Here is a 19767-nt window from a genome sequence, read left to right on the forward strand (position 1 = left end):
ACTCTTTCCGCTCCCAGCACAAACCCACGCGGTGGGTACGTTTACTGCCCCCATTTCACTCCAAGACAGAGCGTCCTATCCAAGGGTTTCCAGCCAGGAGGGGCTGAGGCTGGATGCAAATGCCTCTCTGATTGTCCTAAATGGGAGAACCAGGTACAAAGGTGAGCTGAGTCGCCCTGGGGCCTCGAGCAACCAGAGTGATCCAGGAAGAGAACAGAGGGCAGGGCTAGTGGTCAGAGCACCTGGGCTCCAGAGGCTTCACTCAGCCAGGGCTGAGAGAAGGTTCTGAACCAGAAGCGCAGGGGAGCACATGCAGGGACCTGATGTGGCCCCCTTTCACTTTAAGCCCATGTCCCCCTCCTCCTCGGAGGCTCTGGCCATGTGGTTTGAATACTTCCGGTGGATTCTGACAGCAGGTTCAGAGAGCTGGGAGGCAGGCTTCTGTTCTAACACCCAGGTGAGAGGTGAAAAGGTGGCATGAGCGCGCAGCCCCTCTGTGCTGCTCTTCCTATTGCTTGAGTATCAGTACAGACTCTCCATGTACTGGGGCCTGCAGGAGGCATCAGAGCCACAGGCTGTAAGCCCCCAAGGTCTGCGCTGGTGGCTCTGGATGGTGCCCTGGGGCCAATGGCTCAAGGTGACATTTGAGGGTGTCACACCTAGAGGCTGCCTCAGAGCCTCCCCTTCTCCCTCCCTGTCCTGCCACCAACTTCCTGTAGAAAATTTCCTCCTTTAAGATTCCTGATGCACGGACCAGCACACGGTATAATGGTTACATTGCTGGACTCCCACGTAGTTGATTGCGGATCAAGTCCCGTACCTGGCAGCTTCAAACTCATGCTGGGCATGTGTGCGTGCATGCATGCCCAAAATCCTGAGAGGAGAATGGAGGATAAGGGATTGTGGCGTGGCCATCCCTCCTGGGGGGTGATTTCTCGCTTTCTGTCTCTCTGCCTCTGTCTCCAGAGAGTGCAAATGCCCTATAGCAAAAATCTCTCTTAAAAAACAAATACAAATTATTTTTCTCTCCACTCTTGACCCTCCTGCCAAGAGCGCTTGCCTCCTCCACTCCCTGCTTTGGCCTCTTGTCTCTTCTCCTGCCTCTCAGACCGTCCTCCGTGACCTTTGACATGAGATGAGAGCAAAGGCTGAGGCTTAACCCCAGGGTCTTTGCTGCTGTGGGGATTCCACCTCCATGAATGGCTTCAACTACCATTTCCACCCTGATGGCATCAGAGCTCCATCTCCCGCTCCGGCTTCTCTCCCAAGTACTACTCTCCTGTGAGCTGCCCACCATTTAGGTGGCCACGGATAAGTCATTCCTATTTTGGGGCCTTAACAGCCATCTCTGTTTTAAAAAAAAAAAAAAAGGAATAGGCAGGCTAGCTTTTATTTCTGTACTTGTGCCAATAATTGGTGATTCAGTGATTTTTTTTCAGTGTCTCCATTTCTATGCGGATGAACGCATCCTCTTAAAGTCATCATGTTTAAAACCAAACTCAGGGCCAGCAGGTGGTGTGGTGGTTGAGACAGCTGGGTTCCGTGTGACTGATTGTGTGGTTCGAGTCCTGGACCCGGCAATGTGAGAAATATACCAGGTATGTGTGTGTGTGTGTGTGTGTGTGTGTGTGTGTGTATGTATGTGTGTGTGCGTGTGTGTGTGTGTGTGTCTGTCCAAAATCCCAAAAAAAGGGAGAAGTGTAGAAGAAGGTATTGTGGTGTGGCCATCCACCCTAGGAGGTGCTTTCTCATACTTACCCCCCCTTCCCCAGCCCTCGTCTCCAGCAAGCACATACATCCTATGGCAAAATTAAAACAAACAAACAAAAAAGTTCTGGGTTTGTGTCCTGAGACCTCCCTGAGTACACCGGCATATGCCTGTGATCTGGGGCTAGCTGAGACTGGGGGTGGATCATGGTGTCAAGGTCCTATTGGAAGTGCCAGACTCTCTCTTTCTCTCTGTTACTCACTCGTGGACAAAATAAAAAAATAAACTTAAAAATCCCCAAACTCACAATAGGGCCATAGAACTTAGACTTTCTGGGAACAGCAGATGGTATAATGGTTTTATTGCTGGAATCTTGTGTAGTTGACTGCAGCTCAAGTCCCAGACCCGGTGACTTGAAACTCAGGCCAGCTGTGTGTGTCCAAAATCTCGGGAAAAGAATAGAGGAGAAAGGATTCCCACGTGGCCATCCCCACTGGGGGGTAAGGGGTGGGGTGATTTCTTGCTTTCTGTCTCTCTGTCTCTCCAGTGAGTGAATATGCCCTATAGCAAAAATCTCTTTTAAAAAGAAAAAGGGAACTTGGACTTTCTGCTGGATTCTGACAACAGTAGGTTTAGCCCAGGTGTTACCTGCTGTCCAAGGTGCTAGACAAGGTGCTGTCCTTTCTCCTCTGTAACCACCACCCCAACTCCCCCTCCCTTTCTGAGAGACTCTCAAGGCTGCTTGCATGATGGTCTGGGTCCTCCTCCCAGCTCCTGCCCCCTCCAGGCAGCTCACACCCTGTCGGCGCAGCCCTTGTTGAAAGCACTTCAAGCTTCCCAAGCACTTCAGCCATCCATTGCAGCTGTTTTCAAGCCTTCATGGACCCCTTGAAAATGCTTTCAAATGTATGGGTCCTCCACCCAGAAAGGGCCTATAATTTCAAGGAGTTTTTGGATCTCCTGAACCCTCTCACAGAGATCTTTAGCCCTCAAGTTCAACTGCAGAATCCTCCAAAGAATCAAGTCGGAGCTGCTCAGCCTCGTCAGCGTGGCTTGGAGCCTCTGTCCTCCCTGGTTATTTCCCACCTCGAGATCCTCTCAAGCCTCTGCCCCAGCCAAGGCACAGACAAGAACGCTGGTCACGTCTTTGGTTCAGGCCCTTCTCTCCACCTGGGTCCCCAACTTCAGTGTCTTTCCGGTGAAGACCTTGACCCCTTCCTTCAACCTGAGCCTGATCTCACCGAGGTCTTGAGGGAAACTCTCTTCAGAGCTCCTAGATATGACTCCCGAGCACTCTGTTGTCAGTTTTGCTTTTATTACATGGCAAGGCTCACCGTGGAGGACAGGGACTGCAGCTGGGCTAACAGACAACACACAGAAGATGTTTGTGGGCTCTCGTGTATTTTCCTGGTAGCCAAATGAAGAAGGCTTCCCAAATCACCAAACTGAACTGTGCTTGATAGGCGCTCGTCCATGTCTTCTGCCGGGTCCTCGAGCACTTTTCTAAAGCATGGCATGTTCAGCATGATTTATCCAGAACACCCATCCTGCTGTGATCTCATGCTTCTCCACATGGTGCTGAGTGGGGAAGGAGTAACGATGCCATTGACCGCCATCTTGTAAGTTTATCAGGTTCCACTGAGATGCGAAGGTGTCAGCTGCAGTGCCTGGCCTGGAGTAGATGTTCAGGGTGGCACTTTGTCTTTCTCTTTCCTAGTGGGTTGTGTTTTCTTTATCATGTAGAGCAGGTAGTATGTGAAAATAGACCAGCCCCCATGACAGTAGCAGATGGCATAATGGTTACATCACTTGACTCCCATATGACTGACCATGGACCCAGAGGCTTCAGGAGAAGGGGTTGTGGCATGGCCATCCCCCTGGGGGGGTGATTTCTCGCTTTTTATCTCTGTTCTCCAGCAAGTGCACACTCCCAGCAAAGAGCTCTCTTAAGAAAAAAAAAAAAAAAAAGTTACCTATTTGGTTGTTGGAAAAGTCATAACGTATTTGTCTATGTTTTTCTATGTTGAAATGCACCATGGCTTTTCCAGCAACCTAATATTTATTGCCCTGTTCTAAAATTTCAGGACAAGGGATTTAGAAGCATAGCAATGGGATTAGCTATTTCTAGTGCGCCAAAACTCCACTTAGCAGGGAAGCTCATCAAGACAGTCACCCAGTTGTGGTGCTTTAGGTTAGAGAATTCCTGTGGGTTCATCTAACCTGCCTTTTACAGATGGGGAAGTTGAGGCTCAGAATGGTGAGGGCCTGCCGAAATCCTCAGCCAAAGCCCAGACCTCTGAATTCACCTTTAGACATGTTTCTCCTCGTCTTGCCAGGAATCTCTCCCCCCACCTGACCAGGAGCTCCATGAGCGCCTTCCATATGCTGCGCTCCTTGCTGTGTGCATCTCTGCGTGTCACATGCATCTAGCACAGGGCTTGTAAACACCTGCGTGGTGCGTCAGATGCGTTTTATCCCCACAGCTTCGTGGTGACTGCATAAAGCTCTCGGTAACTGTCACGGAAACCCAGTACCTGGGAACTGGCCTGACACTTTTCTCTAGGGGCGCTGTGAAGGCCTTGTGTAAAGCGCCTAATTGGGAACAGGTCGGCTTTTCCAGCAGACCAGCTCATGCCGCGTCAGTCTGTGCTGGCACGAAACCCCGCATTTGAGGAATAGTTATCGCATCTACAGGTGCCACGCTCTGGGCATACAGGGATGCACAAGACAGAAATGGCCCCTCTCTCTCATGAAAATTATCTAGTGGAAAATGGATAAAAGAACAAAAGCGCGCCAGTGGTGGAGCAGAGGTTAAGACAGCTAGACCCCACATAACCAGCTGTGCAGTTTGAGTCCCAGGCCCGGCAGCTTGAAAAGCATGCCGGGGGAATGTGCATGTGTGCACCCAAAATCCTGAGAGGAGGATGGAGGAAAAGGAACTGTCACGTGGCCATCCCCCGGGGGGCGATTTCTTTCTTTTCCACTCTATCTTTCTCTGTCTCGCTCTTGCTAGCACACTCACCCTATAGCAAACTGAAAAATAAAGAAGAAGAAGAAAAGCAAATACACCGTCACCTAATCCAGACAGAACAATCCTCTCCCGTGGCCAATCTCTACTGATTTCCAAGTCAGAAAATAAAAACAACACTTTACGATGGGACTCTGATGAAGACTAAAAATCCAAAAGTCAACACGTTTTACTTGACTTTATCTCAATTGATCTCAACTCCCACATGTTTGAGCTTCAAAAAGGTAAGATTAGGCACCATTAAGCCTGCCAGACCAGCATTGATTTAGAAACCCTCCTCCGTGCTCCAGGATTGAGGAGGTTGCGGACCCTTATTAATCTCCTTGTTATCGGCTTGATCTCAGCCTGCCGGGAGCCAGCTTGCCTGATTCCCAATTCTGGCCACATCCCTCCGGTCCCCTGGCTTCTGCGTACAAGGCCAGGGAGCTTGTAGAGAACCGTGAGTTAGCCTGCTAGGAATCCTCACCAAAATCCTGGGCTGGTCTTCATGGACTCAGGGAGAAAGGGAAGGAGGCTTCATGTCTAAAAAAGCTGGAACTCAACGGATTTCAAATCAGGCAGTTATGCAGACAGCTAATGTATGGGGTCATTGGAAAGGTCGTGACATGTTTTTCTGTTTTCCTGTACAAAAAAGCATCATGACTTTAATGACAACCCAATAACTCCCTAGCACATTTTCTCTCCCTTGTCTATGGAGAGACAGAAGTTAACGATGCTGGAGTATAGGTGACAGGGTTCTTTTCAACTGTCCTTCAAGGAACTAACTCTCTCCTCTCCCTCACTTTCCTTTTCTTTTCTTTTCTTTCTTTCATTTTTTTTTTTTTTTTTTTGGAGAGGTTTATGCTATAGGGCACGTGCGCTCACCAGACAGACAGAGACAGACAGAGAGACAGAAAGTGAGAAATCCCCCCCCGGGGGGATGGCCATGCCACAATCCCTTCTCCTCCATTCTCCTCTTGGGATCTTGGGCATGCACACGCGCCTGGCACGAGTTTAAGCCACCGGGTCTGGAACTCGAACCGTGGTCAACTACGTAGGAGTCCAGCGACGTAGCCATTACACTAACTGCTGGTCTCCCTCACTTTTTTTTTTTTTTTAAGACTTTTTTTTTTTTTTTTTTTTGCTGCGGAGGAAATGCACTCACTGGAAAAAGACAGAAAGAGAGGGAAAGTGAGAAATCACTCCCCACCTTGGTTGGGGAAGGGAATGGCCATACCTCAAATCCCCTCTCCTTCACTCTCCTCTTGGGATTTTGGGCATGTATGCATACGTACCCAGTGTGATTTTCAAGCCACCAGGTCTGGGACTTGAACTACGGTCGGCCACGTGGGAATCCAGTGGCTTACCCACCATGCCACCTGCTGGCCCTCCTCCCCTTCCTTTCTTATTTCCTTCTTCCTCCAAATGAACACCTGCCCTCTGGCAGAGACCACGCAAGGAGCTAAAAGTTCAACATGGCACGAGGTGAAATGATCCTTAGCACATGAAACCACCCTCTAGTAGGCAGGAAAGACACCACCCCACAGGTGCCTAGTGGAGAGGAGCCAAAGAGAAGCAGAACATTCCAGAAGACGGGGGTGAGGGGCTTGGGTCTGACCTGCTGATGTTGCAGACCACCCTCTTGGGCCTCAAGCATCCTTTCCTTTGAGCAGGACCACGTTTTCCTAGAGGAGTGTTCGAACACAGGGTTTAAATCATCCACACAATCATTTCATGGGAGGATTCTTTCGTTGTGTGCAATTTCCCAAATACAATGACAGATCCTTTCTGTGACTGGGTACTGTACTCAGTCTGCTCTGGAAGTTCTGCCAGGAGTTTTATAATGGCCATGAGGAAGAAGCGAGGCTGGCATGTCATTGCATAAACGTGGGTCATTTTCCAGGTCTACCTTCATGCATTTTGCTAACTTGACTTTATTGACTTTTTTTTTAAGTTGACGCACTTTAAAAACATAAAGGAATTTATCACAAAAGGAATCTTTATATTGCTACCATAAATAGAGTACCAATATTCCTTGCCCTAAATAGAAGGTAATGGCAAAAATAAATACAATTAAATCTTTGGCTCCCGGCCTGGCCAGAGGTTGTCTTTATCAGGAAGAGCAGATTGGTTTTTAAAAGGTTCCCCTGTATTGTCTCCTGTCACCCCTAGAGGCCTTCCCTCTCCAGTCCTCCACTTTTCATAACGGAGCAGAGCCTGGAATTAGATCGCAGGCTGGGCAGGCCACCAGACCCATGCAGGGACCGCCCAGAACTCTAGGGCCCTCTTACTGCATGTGCCAGCTGTGAAGCAGGGCCGTTTGCCACGTGAATGGTCACCTCTCAGTGAAGCGCATGCAGGCAGCTTAGTAACAGCCAAGGAGTGCTTTGATGTCCAGCGTCTTTAGACATTTCTCTCAGGTGCTCCAGCCCTAGACCCCAGCTCTTTGTGGTACCAGCGCAAGGAGTTCAGCATTGCTGCATTCCAGGTTTCCATCTCCCCCAGACCTTTCTGTCTGAGGCTAATCCCCTGAAGTACAAGCACGCGTATTTTCCCCATCAGATATAGTCCACCATTTTTGGAAAGTTCACCTTGTTTCTCTGTAGCCTGGGTTCAAATCCCAGCTATGTGATTTTGGCTGAGTTACTTAGCTGCTCTGCATCTCAGTTTCCCCATCTGTATAATGGGAACAGTAATAATACCAGACTTCATGGATGGTCAGAAGTTTTGCAGGCGTGGAGTAAAGCCTGTTGAAGCTATTACGTGGCACAGGGCAGACGTCTAGAAAATGACCTGTTCTTTTCTGCTGGCATCAACCTCCATGGGGGAAGTAGGTGAGGAGTGAGGGCATGTTTGCCAAAGCGATCCCTGCAGTGGGCCTTGAGGACCCAGGCTACAGACTAGTACATTTCAAGAGCTAGTACCATTTCCCCCAAATTGGGGTTGAGGCGTTATGAGGTTACCAGCCTCTTCGGCCAAGGAAGAGCCCTATAACTACAATCTACCACCACCTTCTTCCATAAAAGAAAGGACTTCCTTGGGCCAGAAACAAAAAAAAAAAGAACATCTCGGAATCTGGAAAGGTTCTCAGACTGTGAAGCTGGGAACTCGACGCTAACTTTTTCTAAAATAAAGAATTTACATGAGGATGTGTGTGCACGCCAGGAAGGAAGAGAGAGGGAAAGTTAGAATGCAGCCCCCATGGGGCCTGATCACACTGCAATCCCTTCTCTATTTCTCCTTTTGGGACCTTGGGCATGCATGTGTGTGCGCGCCCACACGTGCCCCCCCCCTTTTTATTTTTAATTATTTTGCTGTGAGGTATGTGCACTTGCCAGAGAGGGACAGAGAAAAACAGAGAAGAAAGTGAGAAAGCACGCCCCGGGGGAGGCTGGGCACACGGTACTCCCTTCTCCTCCACTCTCTTCCTGGAATTTTTGGCACAAGCACACTTGAATTTTTCAAGCCACTGGGTACAAGATTCGAACCCCGCAGTCAGCCACATGGGACCTAGCCACCTGAACCAGCAGACTACTGGCTGGTCCTCAATACTGACTTCATCAAGGCTACACGGTGGTTTATTTTCTTTCCTTTTTCCTTTTTTAGAGAGAGATTTTTTGGTATAGGGCATGTATGCTCGCTGGAGAGACAAAGAGAGACAGAAAGAGAGAAATCACGCCCCACCCCCACCAGAGAATGGCTATGCTTTATTTTCTTAAATATTCTTTTCAATGGCCATGCTTTTATTTTCTTCTCCATTCTCCTCTAAGTATTTTGGGCAGCATGCACACGCACCTGGCGTGGTATAAGCCACCGGATCCGGGACTCAAACTGCGGTCCACGATGTGGGAGTCCAGCAGTGCAGCCATTATGCCATCTGCTGGCCCCTTCTTTTCCCTTTCAAATCACCACCTATCTGTGGGTCAGTATTTGGAATTCTCTTCCCTGAGATCCTTTCGATCTTGCCACGGGTAAGAGGTGAGAGGAGGCAGAACCAAAAAGGGAACCAGGAAGCAAGGCTGAGCCCCTCTGTGTTCCTCTGATTGTCATAAAAAAAGTGCCAGAGAAACCCTTCAGCAGAGCCTAGAGCGCCATTCCTGCAGGACCGGTTCGGAACCCGAACGCACAGCCGCCCCAGCAAGGTGGGACGCTGGATTCCCAGGGGGAGCGAATCAGGATCCCAAGAGCCGCCAACGTACAACACACACGTGGTCACATCGGGTCACCACCGAGTCAGTGACAGTTGAAGCCGAGAAAACGCCAGGACACACAGGTCCCGTCAGGACACTGGTGGCTTCCTAGCCGGGTGACGAATTGCAGGCGACTGCTGAGAATTTAAAACCAGCCCAGCTGCCACCAGGAGAGTGACTAATCTCAACACTTAAGGCCACGCCTCAGCCTAGCGAGACAGCAGGCTGGCAGACACAGGGCACGGGGCTTCGCCCAGGAGATGAGTCTGGCCCTGTCCGACTCACCGGCTGGAGGCTTCCTGGTCCTGTCTGTCCCTCAGCTGTTTCCCACTGCACCCTTCCATCTGTCTTTCTAGCCTGCTTTTGCTCGAGGCAGCTGAGAGAGAGGAGGCTCCTGAACCTACCTAGGGTCCAGGCAGCTGCCTCCAGCCTTGACCGGTCGTGACTATTCCTGGTATAACCAGCGTTTCGAAATGTAAACATCACTTTAAAGTGCTTCCCAAAGAACAGCCTGAAAGGACGCACAGTGACCTGACCTCATAGTCTTCTCTCATTGTCACCAATGCTCGCCTTCTGGCCTCTTTCCGGGGCTCAGAACTTGGACAGAAGCAGCTGGCCCCCAGGCAAGTGCCTGACCTGCTCTCCGTGCCTGCGTGGGAGCCCTTGCAGTGATTACGGCGGAGTTGGCACCTGGGCTCCAAGCAGAGGGCGGTGGCAGGGCTCAAAGTGGCTCTCCGGAGAATGAAGAGCTGGGCAGAGGGGCCAGACTGTGGCATAGAGGTGACACATGACACACTGCAATGCCACATGAGAAAGGTCCTGGTTCGAGGCCAGAAAGTTTTCTGAGTATACTGGGTGCCCATCATCTAGGGCTGGCTGAATGCTGGGGACGGATCATCCTGTCAAGGTCCTGTGGAGGTTGCTGTCTTTCTCTTTTTGTTTCTCTGACTCATGGGAGAAGGAAACAAACTTAAAAAAGAAAGAAAGAAAAGAAAAAGACAGGGCCAGCAGGTGGCATGGTGTTTAAAGTGTTGAATTCCCATTTTACTGATCCTGCAGTTTGAATCCCGGAACTGGTGGCTTGAAAAACATAATGTGTATGTACGTATGCATGCCCCAATCCCAAGGAGAATGGAGGAAGAGGGATCCCAGAGTGGCCATCTCCTCCGGGGGGTGATTTCTTACTTTCTCTCTCTCTGTCTCTCTATTTCTCTCTGATAAGCACACACCCTATGGCAAAAACCTAAAAAGATAAAACAACAACAACAAAAACAAAAACAAAAACAAAACAATAAAACACACCACAGACACAAATGGGCAATGACTTGGAGTCTGGGTTCTACTGGGTCATGCATTTTTTTCCATGGTGAAAAGCCAAGACTTTTCCTACAACCTCATAGATTTATGCCTGAATCAGCAATGGGCAAACCCACCACCCATCCTCCTCTTTTACAAACTAGGGCCCTTCAGTTGCATAGGCCTTCCCCATGCCTGCCCGCCCACATTCCGAGGCTGTGAATAATGTCACAGCCAGACTGTCCCTTCTCTGGGCTGTGCCCTCCATGGTGGACACACAGGGAATGCAGTGGGCTTTCTGATCAAGCAGAGTGTGTTTAGTTATTAGAGTGGCATGGCCCTTTGGGGCGGAGAGGCAGAATGCTCCTTGTTGTCCTACCCTGGTCCTGAGCTCCTTCATTCCAAAAATATATTTTATCATGTTCCTTTACGAAGTCTTGTCTTTATCACCAGGAGCTGGGGACCAGGGATCAAAAGAACGTGGCTGTGGACTCTATCTCTACTGAAGGCTGGCATGCACAGAGGGCTGTTCAGGAAACACAGAGGAGGGGCAGCCGGCCCAGACTGTCCAAGGAGGGGATGGGGTCTAGGGATGCTTTGCCAAGGAGATGATACCAGATCTTATCCTTGAAGGAGTCACTGCCCCTAACCAGGGCAGTTAGGGTAAGGAAGGACCCGCGGTGGGAGTGGATGGCAGGAAAGGGGGGGGGAGAAGGAGCTCCAGGAAAGAGGAACAGCATGTGTAAAGGCCCAGAGGTGTGAAATCGCAGTATCTTCTGGAGAACTCTGAGTAACACAGAAAAGCTGGAGCCCAGGGGTGCTGAACAGAGGGGCAAGCGCTGCTTTATGTAGTGCTTTGTGTGTCCTGCTAAAAAGCACTGGAAGCCTTTCTAGAATTCCTTTCTGTCTCTGAGAAGAATTTCTAATTTGCAATTTACAACATTCTCAATTTATAAAAATCTAAACAATTTTAAAGCCTAGCAACCCTGCTTTACTAGGAAGGAGGCCCTGAGTGGTGAATTGGTTTCTAAGACTGAGTATCTATTTACAATTTAAATTTGATGCTAGGAACAGTTGGCAACAAGGAGTTGGAGCAAGTGAGTGAAAACCAGACCTTTTTCTCTCCTATTTTAGCCTCCAATGATGTTAGTACTTGAGTGAAGTACACTAGAACTGGGGAAACAATGGACTGCCCCCCTCCAAAAAATAGAAAAAATGGTGTCACCTTGAGCAAACGTATCTCTGCCTTCCTGAGTGCCTGGACTGCAGCGTTCAGGATCGTTTGTCTTCCCCTTTTACCTGGGCTCTTCCACTAAATCAGAGGTCCCCAACCCCTGAGCTATGGACCTGTGGAACCAGGCCACACAGGAGGAGGTGAGCCGGGGGCAGGGGGTGGAGCTTCCTCTGTATTTACAGCCTCTCCCCATCATTTACATTACGCCCCGCCTCCTCCGCCCCGCCTCCTGTCACATTTGCAGGGGCATTAGATTCTTAAAGAAGCTCACACCCTGGTGTTGTATAATTAGTTCATTACATGGTTCAGTGTACTGATAACAGAAATAGAGTCCGTGAGAAATGCAGCTGTGCTTGAACCACCCCCAAACCATCCCCTTGCTGGCCCAGGGAGAAAGTCTTCCAAGAAACCAGTCTCTGTTGCCAGAAAAGGTTGGGGACCAGCGTTGTACACAGTACACCTCACCTCACTCTTGGCTGATGGCCGTGGTTGCCACCTGCTCACGGTTGTGGTCACGGCTGATGATCAGACCTAGCCCTTGTCTGTTACTTTCCCAGGCAGGGCCTGATGGGAAAGGAACTGAGGACCCCTAGCCACCGTGTACTAGACAGCATCAGCTCTGACTGGCCAGAGGTCCATCCTAATAGGTCTGGGATCAGAAAGGACCAATTGCTCACTATTCCCTGTTACTCCTGCTCCGGACACCTGGAGGCCCAAACTTAGGACATGAAGAAGCAGGGAAGGCCATTCCTTTTCATCAGAATTAAGTTGGCCAAGGAATGAAATTTCCTCTCCTGCTTTAGCCCAAAGATCTCTTTGGGAGCCTGGAGTGCTCCTGCCCAAGGCAGGTGACCTGGTGTGGCAGGTGGGGATTAATTAATTGCATCCTGCCCTTTAGCTTGCACTGAACTTGCCTGGACAGAAGGATGTCTTGGAGAGATGAGTAGTTCAGTGCTCACTCCTTGGTTTTTGTCTGTCTTTCTTTTTTTTTCTTTTTTTTTTTTTTAAAAAAAAAGGTTTTTGTCTTAGGGCATGTGTGCTTGCTGGAGAGAGAGACAGAAACAGTGGCAGTGAAAGTGAGAAATCGCCCACTGGGGGTATGGCTGTACTACAGTCCCTTCTCTATTCTCCTGGGATCTTGGGTACACACACATACGTGCCTGGCATGGTTTTCAAGCCACTGGGTCTGGGACTCAACCCATGTTTGGCCATTTGGAAGTCCAACAATGTAACCACTATGCCTTCTTCTGGCCTCTAGTAGCTTCTCTATTTCTAAATTACTAAGGAGAAGAGAGGGGACTACTAAGACCAGACCAGGTTTGCAGGAAAACTAGGGAGGGGCCTTTGGAAGAACCTCAGGGAATGAGTTGTGCAGACCGGTCCTGAAACCTAGTCCCTACTTTGAATTCAGGGGGAAAAGAATTCAAATTCAGAGTCTAGCATGATGGTCAGCAGAATTTGCCCTCCTGTGGAGTTAGGGTCAAACACTTGCTTTATCGGTAGCAAGTTGTACAACCTTGAACCTTGATGTCCTCCTTATAAGTTGTGCTTAGCTTAGAGGGGTTTGGTGCATGTGGATTCAGAGAACTAGGACTTCCACGTATCAACAGTTGATCCAGTTTTCGGCCCAGAAAACTCAACACTAGCAGTTCTTGGAGTCACTGGTAGTGACTCCAAGACTGCTAGAGGAGGGACGGTGTGCATGTCTGTGAAGCAGTTGGGATAGCCCTTGGCTCATGGCAAACGTGTGTGCATGCTAACCGTCGTCGTCATCTTTACCTCTGTCATGACTGCTGTTGTTACTGTCATTGTGCGTGACCCACTTCTTTAACCAGAGTTCTGTGACTGCTTTAGGATTAAAGGAACTCATTCGGGGACTGGGGCGGTGGGTTACAGAACAAGAGACCTGTGTGAGCCTGCCTTGCTCCTACCAGCCAGGGAGTGATCTCAGTTAAGCGCTATTACTTCTCAGAGGGTCAGATTCACCCTAACTGATGAAAAGCGGGGAGGTTTCTGGGCAGCTGGGTGGTACAGAGGGCTTGCATCACCGTGATCTTGGCTGGCTGGAAGCTGGGGCAGAGGGTGGATCATAGCGTGAGACCTGGTTGTGGATACTTGTCTATTTCCCCACCCTTCCCATCTCTTAGTCTCATGAGGAAATACATTTTTTTTAAGAGGGCAGGACCTAGCTCCATGATCTTGTGGTGAAGGCAGCTAGATGGCTGACTGTAGTTCGAATCCTGATCTGGTGGCTTGGAATCCCAATAGGATGGAGAAATGGAGAAGGGACTGCAATGTAATTATGCTCCACTGGGGGGTGCTTTCTCTCTCTCCCTCTCTCTCTGTCTCTCTCTAGTGAGTGCCCATGCTCCCTGGCAATAATTCAATAAGTGGGCCGAGTTTTCTGTAGAGGCGCCCTAGGTTCCCTTCCTGTTGTCAGGCCCTGTGAGTCTCAGCCGTGCCCCAGGCGCTGCATGTGTGTGCCCATTGTGGTGCCAGGCTCCCGGAGATACCCAATGGATATTAAAGGATTGCATTGTGTGTGCCAGGTGCTGGGGACTCTCAGGTGAGCAATGCAGCCTCTTTCCACACCGCCTTCCTGGAGTGACACTCAAGACTGAAAGATTGTAGCTTACAACGTAGTTCAGTCCCTCTCAAATGTGGGAAGCTGCTCGAGATATGGGGGGGAAGGAGGTCCCAAAGCCCCGCCCACTTTCTGACTTAGGCTTGAACTTGCCCCTCGGCCAGCAGGCAGGGCACTGAGTGCTTCACAGAGACTCTCTCTCTACGCTTCCTCTACTCATTCAGCCTCAGCTGAATGAGAGTGAGAGTGTTTCAAAGTTGGAACTTTGAACATAATCCCTTAAGAGACTTGTCTCTCAGAAACAGCCCTGGAACAAAAGCCCTATCCCTCATGATACCCTGTATGATCCTCCAGCAAGACAGGACCTCTGAGACCATCACCCCAAAAGCCCCATTGTATAAGAAAGGGAATCAAGAGGCGCAAGGCAGGTGACCTGGTGTGGCAGGTGGGGATTAATTAATTGCATCCTGCCCTTTAGCTTGCACTGAACTTGCCTGGACAGAAGGATGTCTTGGAGAGATGAGTAGTTCAGTGCTCACTCCTTGGTTTTTGTCTGTCTTTCTTTTTTTTTCTTTTTTTTTTTTTTAAAAAAAAAGGTTTTTGTCTTAGGGCATGTGTGCTTGCTGGAGAGAGAGACAGAAACAGTGGCAGTGAAAGTGAGAAATCGCCCACTGGGGGTATGGCTGTACTACAGTCCCTTCTCTATTCTCCTGGGATCTTGGGTACACACACATACGTGCCTGGCATGGTTTTCAAGCCACTGGGTCTGGGACTCAACCCATGTTTGGCCATTTGGAAGTCCAACAATGTAACCACTATGCCTTCTTCTGGCCTCTAGTAGCTTCTCTATTTCTAAATTACTAAGGAGAAGAGAGGGGACTACTAAGACCAGACCAGGTTTGCAGGAAAACTAGGGAGGGGCCTTTGGAAGAACCTCAGGGAATTAGTTGTGAAGACCGGTCCTGAAACCTAGTCCCTACTTTGAATTCAGGGGGAAAAGAATTCAAATTCAGAGTCTAGCATGATGGTCAGCAGAATTTGCCCTCCTGTGGAGTTAGGGTCAAACACTTGCTTTATCGGTAGCAAGTTGTACAACCTTGAACCTTGATGTCCTCCTTATAAGTTGTGCTTAGCTTAGAGGGGTTTGGTGCATGTGGATTCAGAGAACTAGGACTTCCACGTATCAACAGTTGATCCAGTTTTCGGCCCAGAAAACTCAACACTAGCAGTTCTTGGAGTCACTGGTAGTGACTCCAAGACTGCTAGAGGAGGGACGGTGTGCATGTCTGTGAAGCAGTTGGGATAGCCCTTGGCTCATGGCAAACGTGTGTGCATGCTAACCGTCGTCGTCATCTTTACCTCTGTCATGACTGCTGTTGTTACTGTCATTGTGCGTGACCCACTTCTTTAACCAGAGTTCTGTGACTGCTTTAGGATTAAAGGAACTCATTCGGGGACTGGGGCGGTGGGTTACAGAACAAGAGACCTGTGTGAGCCTGCCTTGCTCCTACCAGCCAGGGAGTGATCTCAGTTAAGCGCTATTACTTCTCAGAGGGTCAGATTCACCCTAACTGATGAAAAGCGGGGAGGTTTCTGGGCAGCTGGGTGGTACAGAGGGCTTGCATCACCGTGATCTTGGCTGGCTGGAAGCTGGGGCAGAGGGTGGATCATAGCGTGAGACCTGGTTGTGGATACTTGTCTATTTCCCCACCCTTCCCATCTCTTAGTCTCATGAGGAAATACATTTTTTTTAAGAGGGCAGGACCTAGCTCCATGATCTTGTGGTGAAGGCAGCTAGATGGCTGACTGTAGTTCGAATCCTGATCTGGTGGCTTGGAATCCCAATAGGATGGAGAAATGGAGAAGGGACTGCAATGTAATTATGCTCCACTGGGGGGTGCTTTCTCTCTCTCCCTCTCTCTCTGTCTCTCTCTAGTGAGTGCCCATGCTCCCTGGCAATAATTCAATAAGTGGGCCGAGTTTTCTGTAGAGGCGCCCTAGGTTCCCTTCCTGTTGTCAGGCCCTGTGAGTCTCAGCCGTGCCCCAGGCGCTGCATGTGTGTGCCCATTGTGGTGCCAGGCTCCCGGAGATACCCAATGGATATTAAAGGATTGCATTGTGTGTGCCAGGTGCTGGGGACTCTCAGGTGAGCAATGCAGCCTCTTTCCACACCGCCTTCCTGGAGTGACACTCAAGACTGAAAGATTGTAGCTTACAACGTAGTTCAGTCCCTCTCAAATGTGGGAAGCTGCTCGAGATATGGGGGGGAAGGAGGTCCCAAAGCCCCGCCCACTTTCTGACTTAGGCTTGAACTTGCCCCTCGGCCAGCAGGCAGGGCACTGAGTGCTTCACAGAGACTCTCTCTCTACGCTTCCTCTACTCATTCAGCCTCAGCTGAATGAGAGTGAGAGTGTTTCAAAGTTGGAACTTTGAACATAATCCCTTAAGAGACTTGTCTCTCAGAAACAGCCCTGGAACAAAAGCCCTATCCCTCATGATACCCTGTATGATCCTCCAGCAAGACAGGACCTCTGAGACCATCACCCCAAAAGCCCCATTGTATAAGAAAGGGAATCAAGAGCTTCGGAAAGACCGACCTCAGTTGATTTAATGAGACACGTGTAATTCACTTTCTCCTTTCACTTTTCCTTCCTTTCTCCTTGGAAGATTTACCCCAAAAGAGGTTCTTTCCTTCTGGACACAGGGCCCCCTGTTCATGGCCTTCAGGAAACAGCTTGTTTTGCTGCAGAAGCATCGTTTTCTCCTGGGTGGTCTGTACTCCTCCCTAGCATGGGTTGGGACAAGTTTGGAGAGGGATGGGCAAGGCTGCTGCTACAGCACCTGAACTCGAGTCTGGCTCTAGGTCTCCCAGGAAGGCAGATGGTGAAGCCAGAGCGCTCAGCACCTTCTCTGGTCACTGCACCAGGCCACGTACCCACACTGAGCCCGGCTGCTCCACATTGGGGTGGTCCTGGGGGTTAAATAAGCAATCCTGGGTTTACAAGCTGTCTTGTTAGTGAATAGAAAAGGCTGCTGAGGTGCCTAGACTCTGCTCACATCATTCCTCTCTACCCCTGCCATGGAGAATCGAGATACGTCTCCGTTCTCCTGGATTAAATATGTGGGGCTGATCGTGGATGGGACCGGCGTGTTGGTTCCAGTCCCATGGCATGCACAGGAATGGTTCAAACAGCTCTGTCAGAATCGGGGCTAGAGCCTCAGGTATGGGTCTTGGCTGGTCAGGCCAGGAGTCAGCTTGATGCCAAGGGAGAACAGAGACAGAAGATACCACATTTGACCCGTTTATCAGTCTTTTCCTTGGAACAGCTTATCCAGAGACCACATAAAAGAAATAGGGAACATGCCCACAGCAGCAGAATTCTAGCTCGTATATTCTGTGTACGTGTGTGTATTTGTAAATGCTCTTTTTTTGTTTTAAAGATTTTGCCCATAGGGCGAGTGTGACCACCCAGAGACAGAGAGAGGGAAGTGAAAAATCACCCAGCCAGGTGGGTGGCCATGCCACAATCCCTTCTCCTCCATTCTCCTCTAAGGATTTTGGGCCTGCACACACATGCACCTGGAGTGTTTTTCAAGCAGCTGGGTCTAGGACTTGAACCACGCCGTCAGCCATGAGAGACCCAGCACCTTAACCTCCATTCCACCTGCTGACCCTGTAAATACTCTTTTAAACTGAGGCCTGGAAGCTTATTCAATCCCGTTGGAACAAGCTCCTGTGAGAGGGGAAGCATTTGTCAGAAAGTGCAACATGATGTGCAAAGTGATCTCTTAATTGGGTTTTAAAAATTAAAAGCCCCCTGCATGTGGAAGGTATTTGGAACAAGTTCAGTGAATGGGTGAGTGAGGGATGCCCCCATGTGCACTGCACTTAGGCTCTTAGGACTGAACAAAGGCAGCTCCTGGTCCTTCCCTCTCTCATCTCGAAGGTCAGCAAGTGATCTGGGCCAGGCAGGGCCCACACCTAGAAGAAAGCTGGGGGTGGGAGTCAGGGCTCACAGAAGGGTCCCCTTCCCTGCATCTTCCATCACCTCAGGGCTTGCCCGGTTTGCTGTATGATCCACGTTTTTGAGGCAAACTACAGAAAGTAGCGCGTCTATCTCCGCGTGGGTGCTGGTGGCACGTTGTGTATTAAGGGAACAGCATTTGTGAAAGTTTCCGGAGCTCTTGGGAGAACAGAATATGGGGAGGAGAAAGAGGCAGAGGGGGGTTCTTGAAGTACAGCGGAGTTCTGGGGAGGAATTCTGGGGAGAGGATGGGGCAGGGAGGAAAGACGAGTGGAAAGTGGCACTTAACCGTTTTGGTCCCAGTGGGCTGGGCTTCCAGGGCCCAGGACTGGCATCTCCCTATGGAGGGATCTGACAGAGTGGCAGGCCATCAAGGGGAGCTGATAATAAATGACATAACAAATGGGACAAAGGAGGGGTGCCGCTGCTCGGGGCTCATGTAGGACTCCTGGCTTGCCAGGAGTCGCGCAGAGAAGGGAGTTTCTGCCCTTGCTGAGGCCTCACCTTCTCCCTGCCCAGGGACAGGAAGCTCTCCTTTAGTCCCTCACAACCCCGGCTGCCTCCCCACTTGTCCACTGCCCTTTGGAGCCTGTGGAAATGGGCCGTGCTGGGGCCCCATAGGCAAGAGGCAGCAGGGCGGGACGAGAGTGTCAGCCTCTGGGACACACTGAGGGCATGTCCCGCGCCGCAAGTGCGCGCTCCTGGAAGTCCGGAGTCCGGAGGAGCGGTCCCGCCCCACTTTTGGCGAAATCGTAAGAAAAGCTAAGGCGAGGTTGCTGGTCTGGGGGCCAAAGCCCACAGTCTGTACGGGCAGCCATACAGACTTCCCTAAACGTCTGGCTCTCTACGTTGTAGGAACGAGAAACCTGGGGTGGCCGGGGGAGCCGCAAGGTTGGCTGAGCGTCCAAAGCCAGGCGAGTGGGCGGAGGTCTCAGCCCAGCCCCGTGCGCCCGCCTGTACCAGTGCCAGTCCCCGTCCCCGGCTCCTGGGCCAGCGGGAGGCGCGTGTGCGTGTCTGTGTGTGCATGGGGCCATCTCCCTTCGCGTGAGCTCGTGCAAAGCCCCCGCCCTCAGCTCCGGCCCGGGGATCCCCTCCCCCAGCTCAGAGATCCCCGTGCGCCCCCTGCCCACTTTGCCAAGGCGAGAAAGCAGCGGAGCCGGAGACAAAGAAACTCCTGCCTCCTCTACTCTCGGCCCCTCCGCCCGCGCGAGACACTCCCCGGCGCCCTCCCTCGACCCGGGCGACACTGTGCGCGGACACGCCAGAGAAGGGGGCAGGGTGCGCGAGTCCGCTTACCCACGCGAGCCCACTGGGGGCTGCCGGTGCATCCCGCCCGGGGACCCCACCCCCCCGCAGCCGTGCCCCCATCCTCAGCTCCGCAAACCGTCCCGGGCCCTCCGCACCTCCACCCCCTGACCAAACCGTCCCCATCTCCCTAGCAGAGCGACAGGGGGGCGCGGCGCACACAAAGCGGGCGAGGGGGGCAGGGAGAGCACAGGGGCAGGAAAAGATCCCGCCCAGGGATCGTGGCACGGCCCGGGCGCAGCTATTTACCCGATTTCTTCTTCGATCTCCGATATGTCTGCGAAAATGAGGAAGACCACGAGCAGCGTGAGCGCGGCCAGCATCCAGCTCCGGAACTGCAGCTGCATGGTGGGTTCACGCCCGCTGGGACCCACGCGGGCCGGCCCGAGGAACAGGGGCTGGAGGGCGCAGCGGCGGG

General features: G+C 51.0%; 1 protein-coding gene across 1 annotated transcript in view; it reads right to left on the reverse strand.

The window, feature by feature from the left end:
- The window catches only part of ST8SIA2 (ST8 alpha-N-acetyl-neuraminide alpha-2,8-sialyltransferase 2), a 76256-nt gene extending 56527 nt beyond the window's left edge, over positions 1 to 19729 (reverse strand). Inside the window, exon 1 of the mRNA XM_006142672.3 lies at positions 19599 to 19729. Coding sequence (XP_006142734.1) covers positions 19599 to 19696 — 98 coding nt within the window. The 5' untranslated portion in view covers positions 19697 to 19729. The remainder of the gene's footprint in view (positions 1 to 19598) is intronic.
- Between the last annotated feature and the right edge of the window lie 38 nt (positions 19730 to 19767).

This window comes from Tupaia chinensis, unplaced genomic scaffold (assembly GCF_000334495.1).
Source record: "Tupaia chinensis unplaced genomic scaffold, TupChi_1.0 Scaffold000078_1, whole genome shotgun sequence".
Taxonomy (NCBI): Eukaryota; Metazoa; Chordata; class Mammalia; order Scandentia; family Tupaiidae; genus Tupaia; species Tupaia belangeri.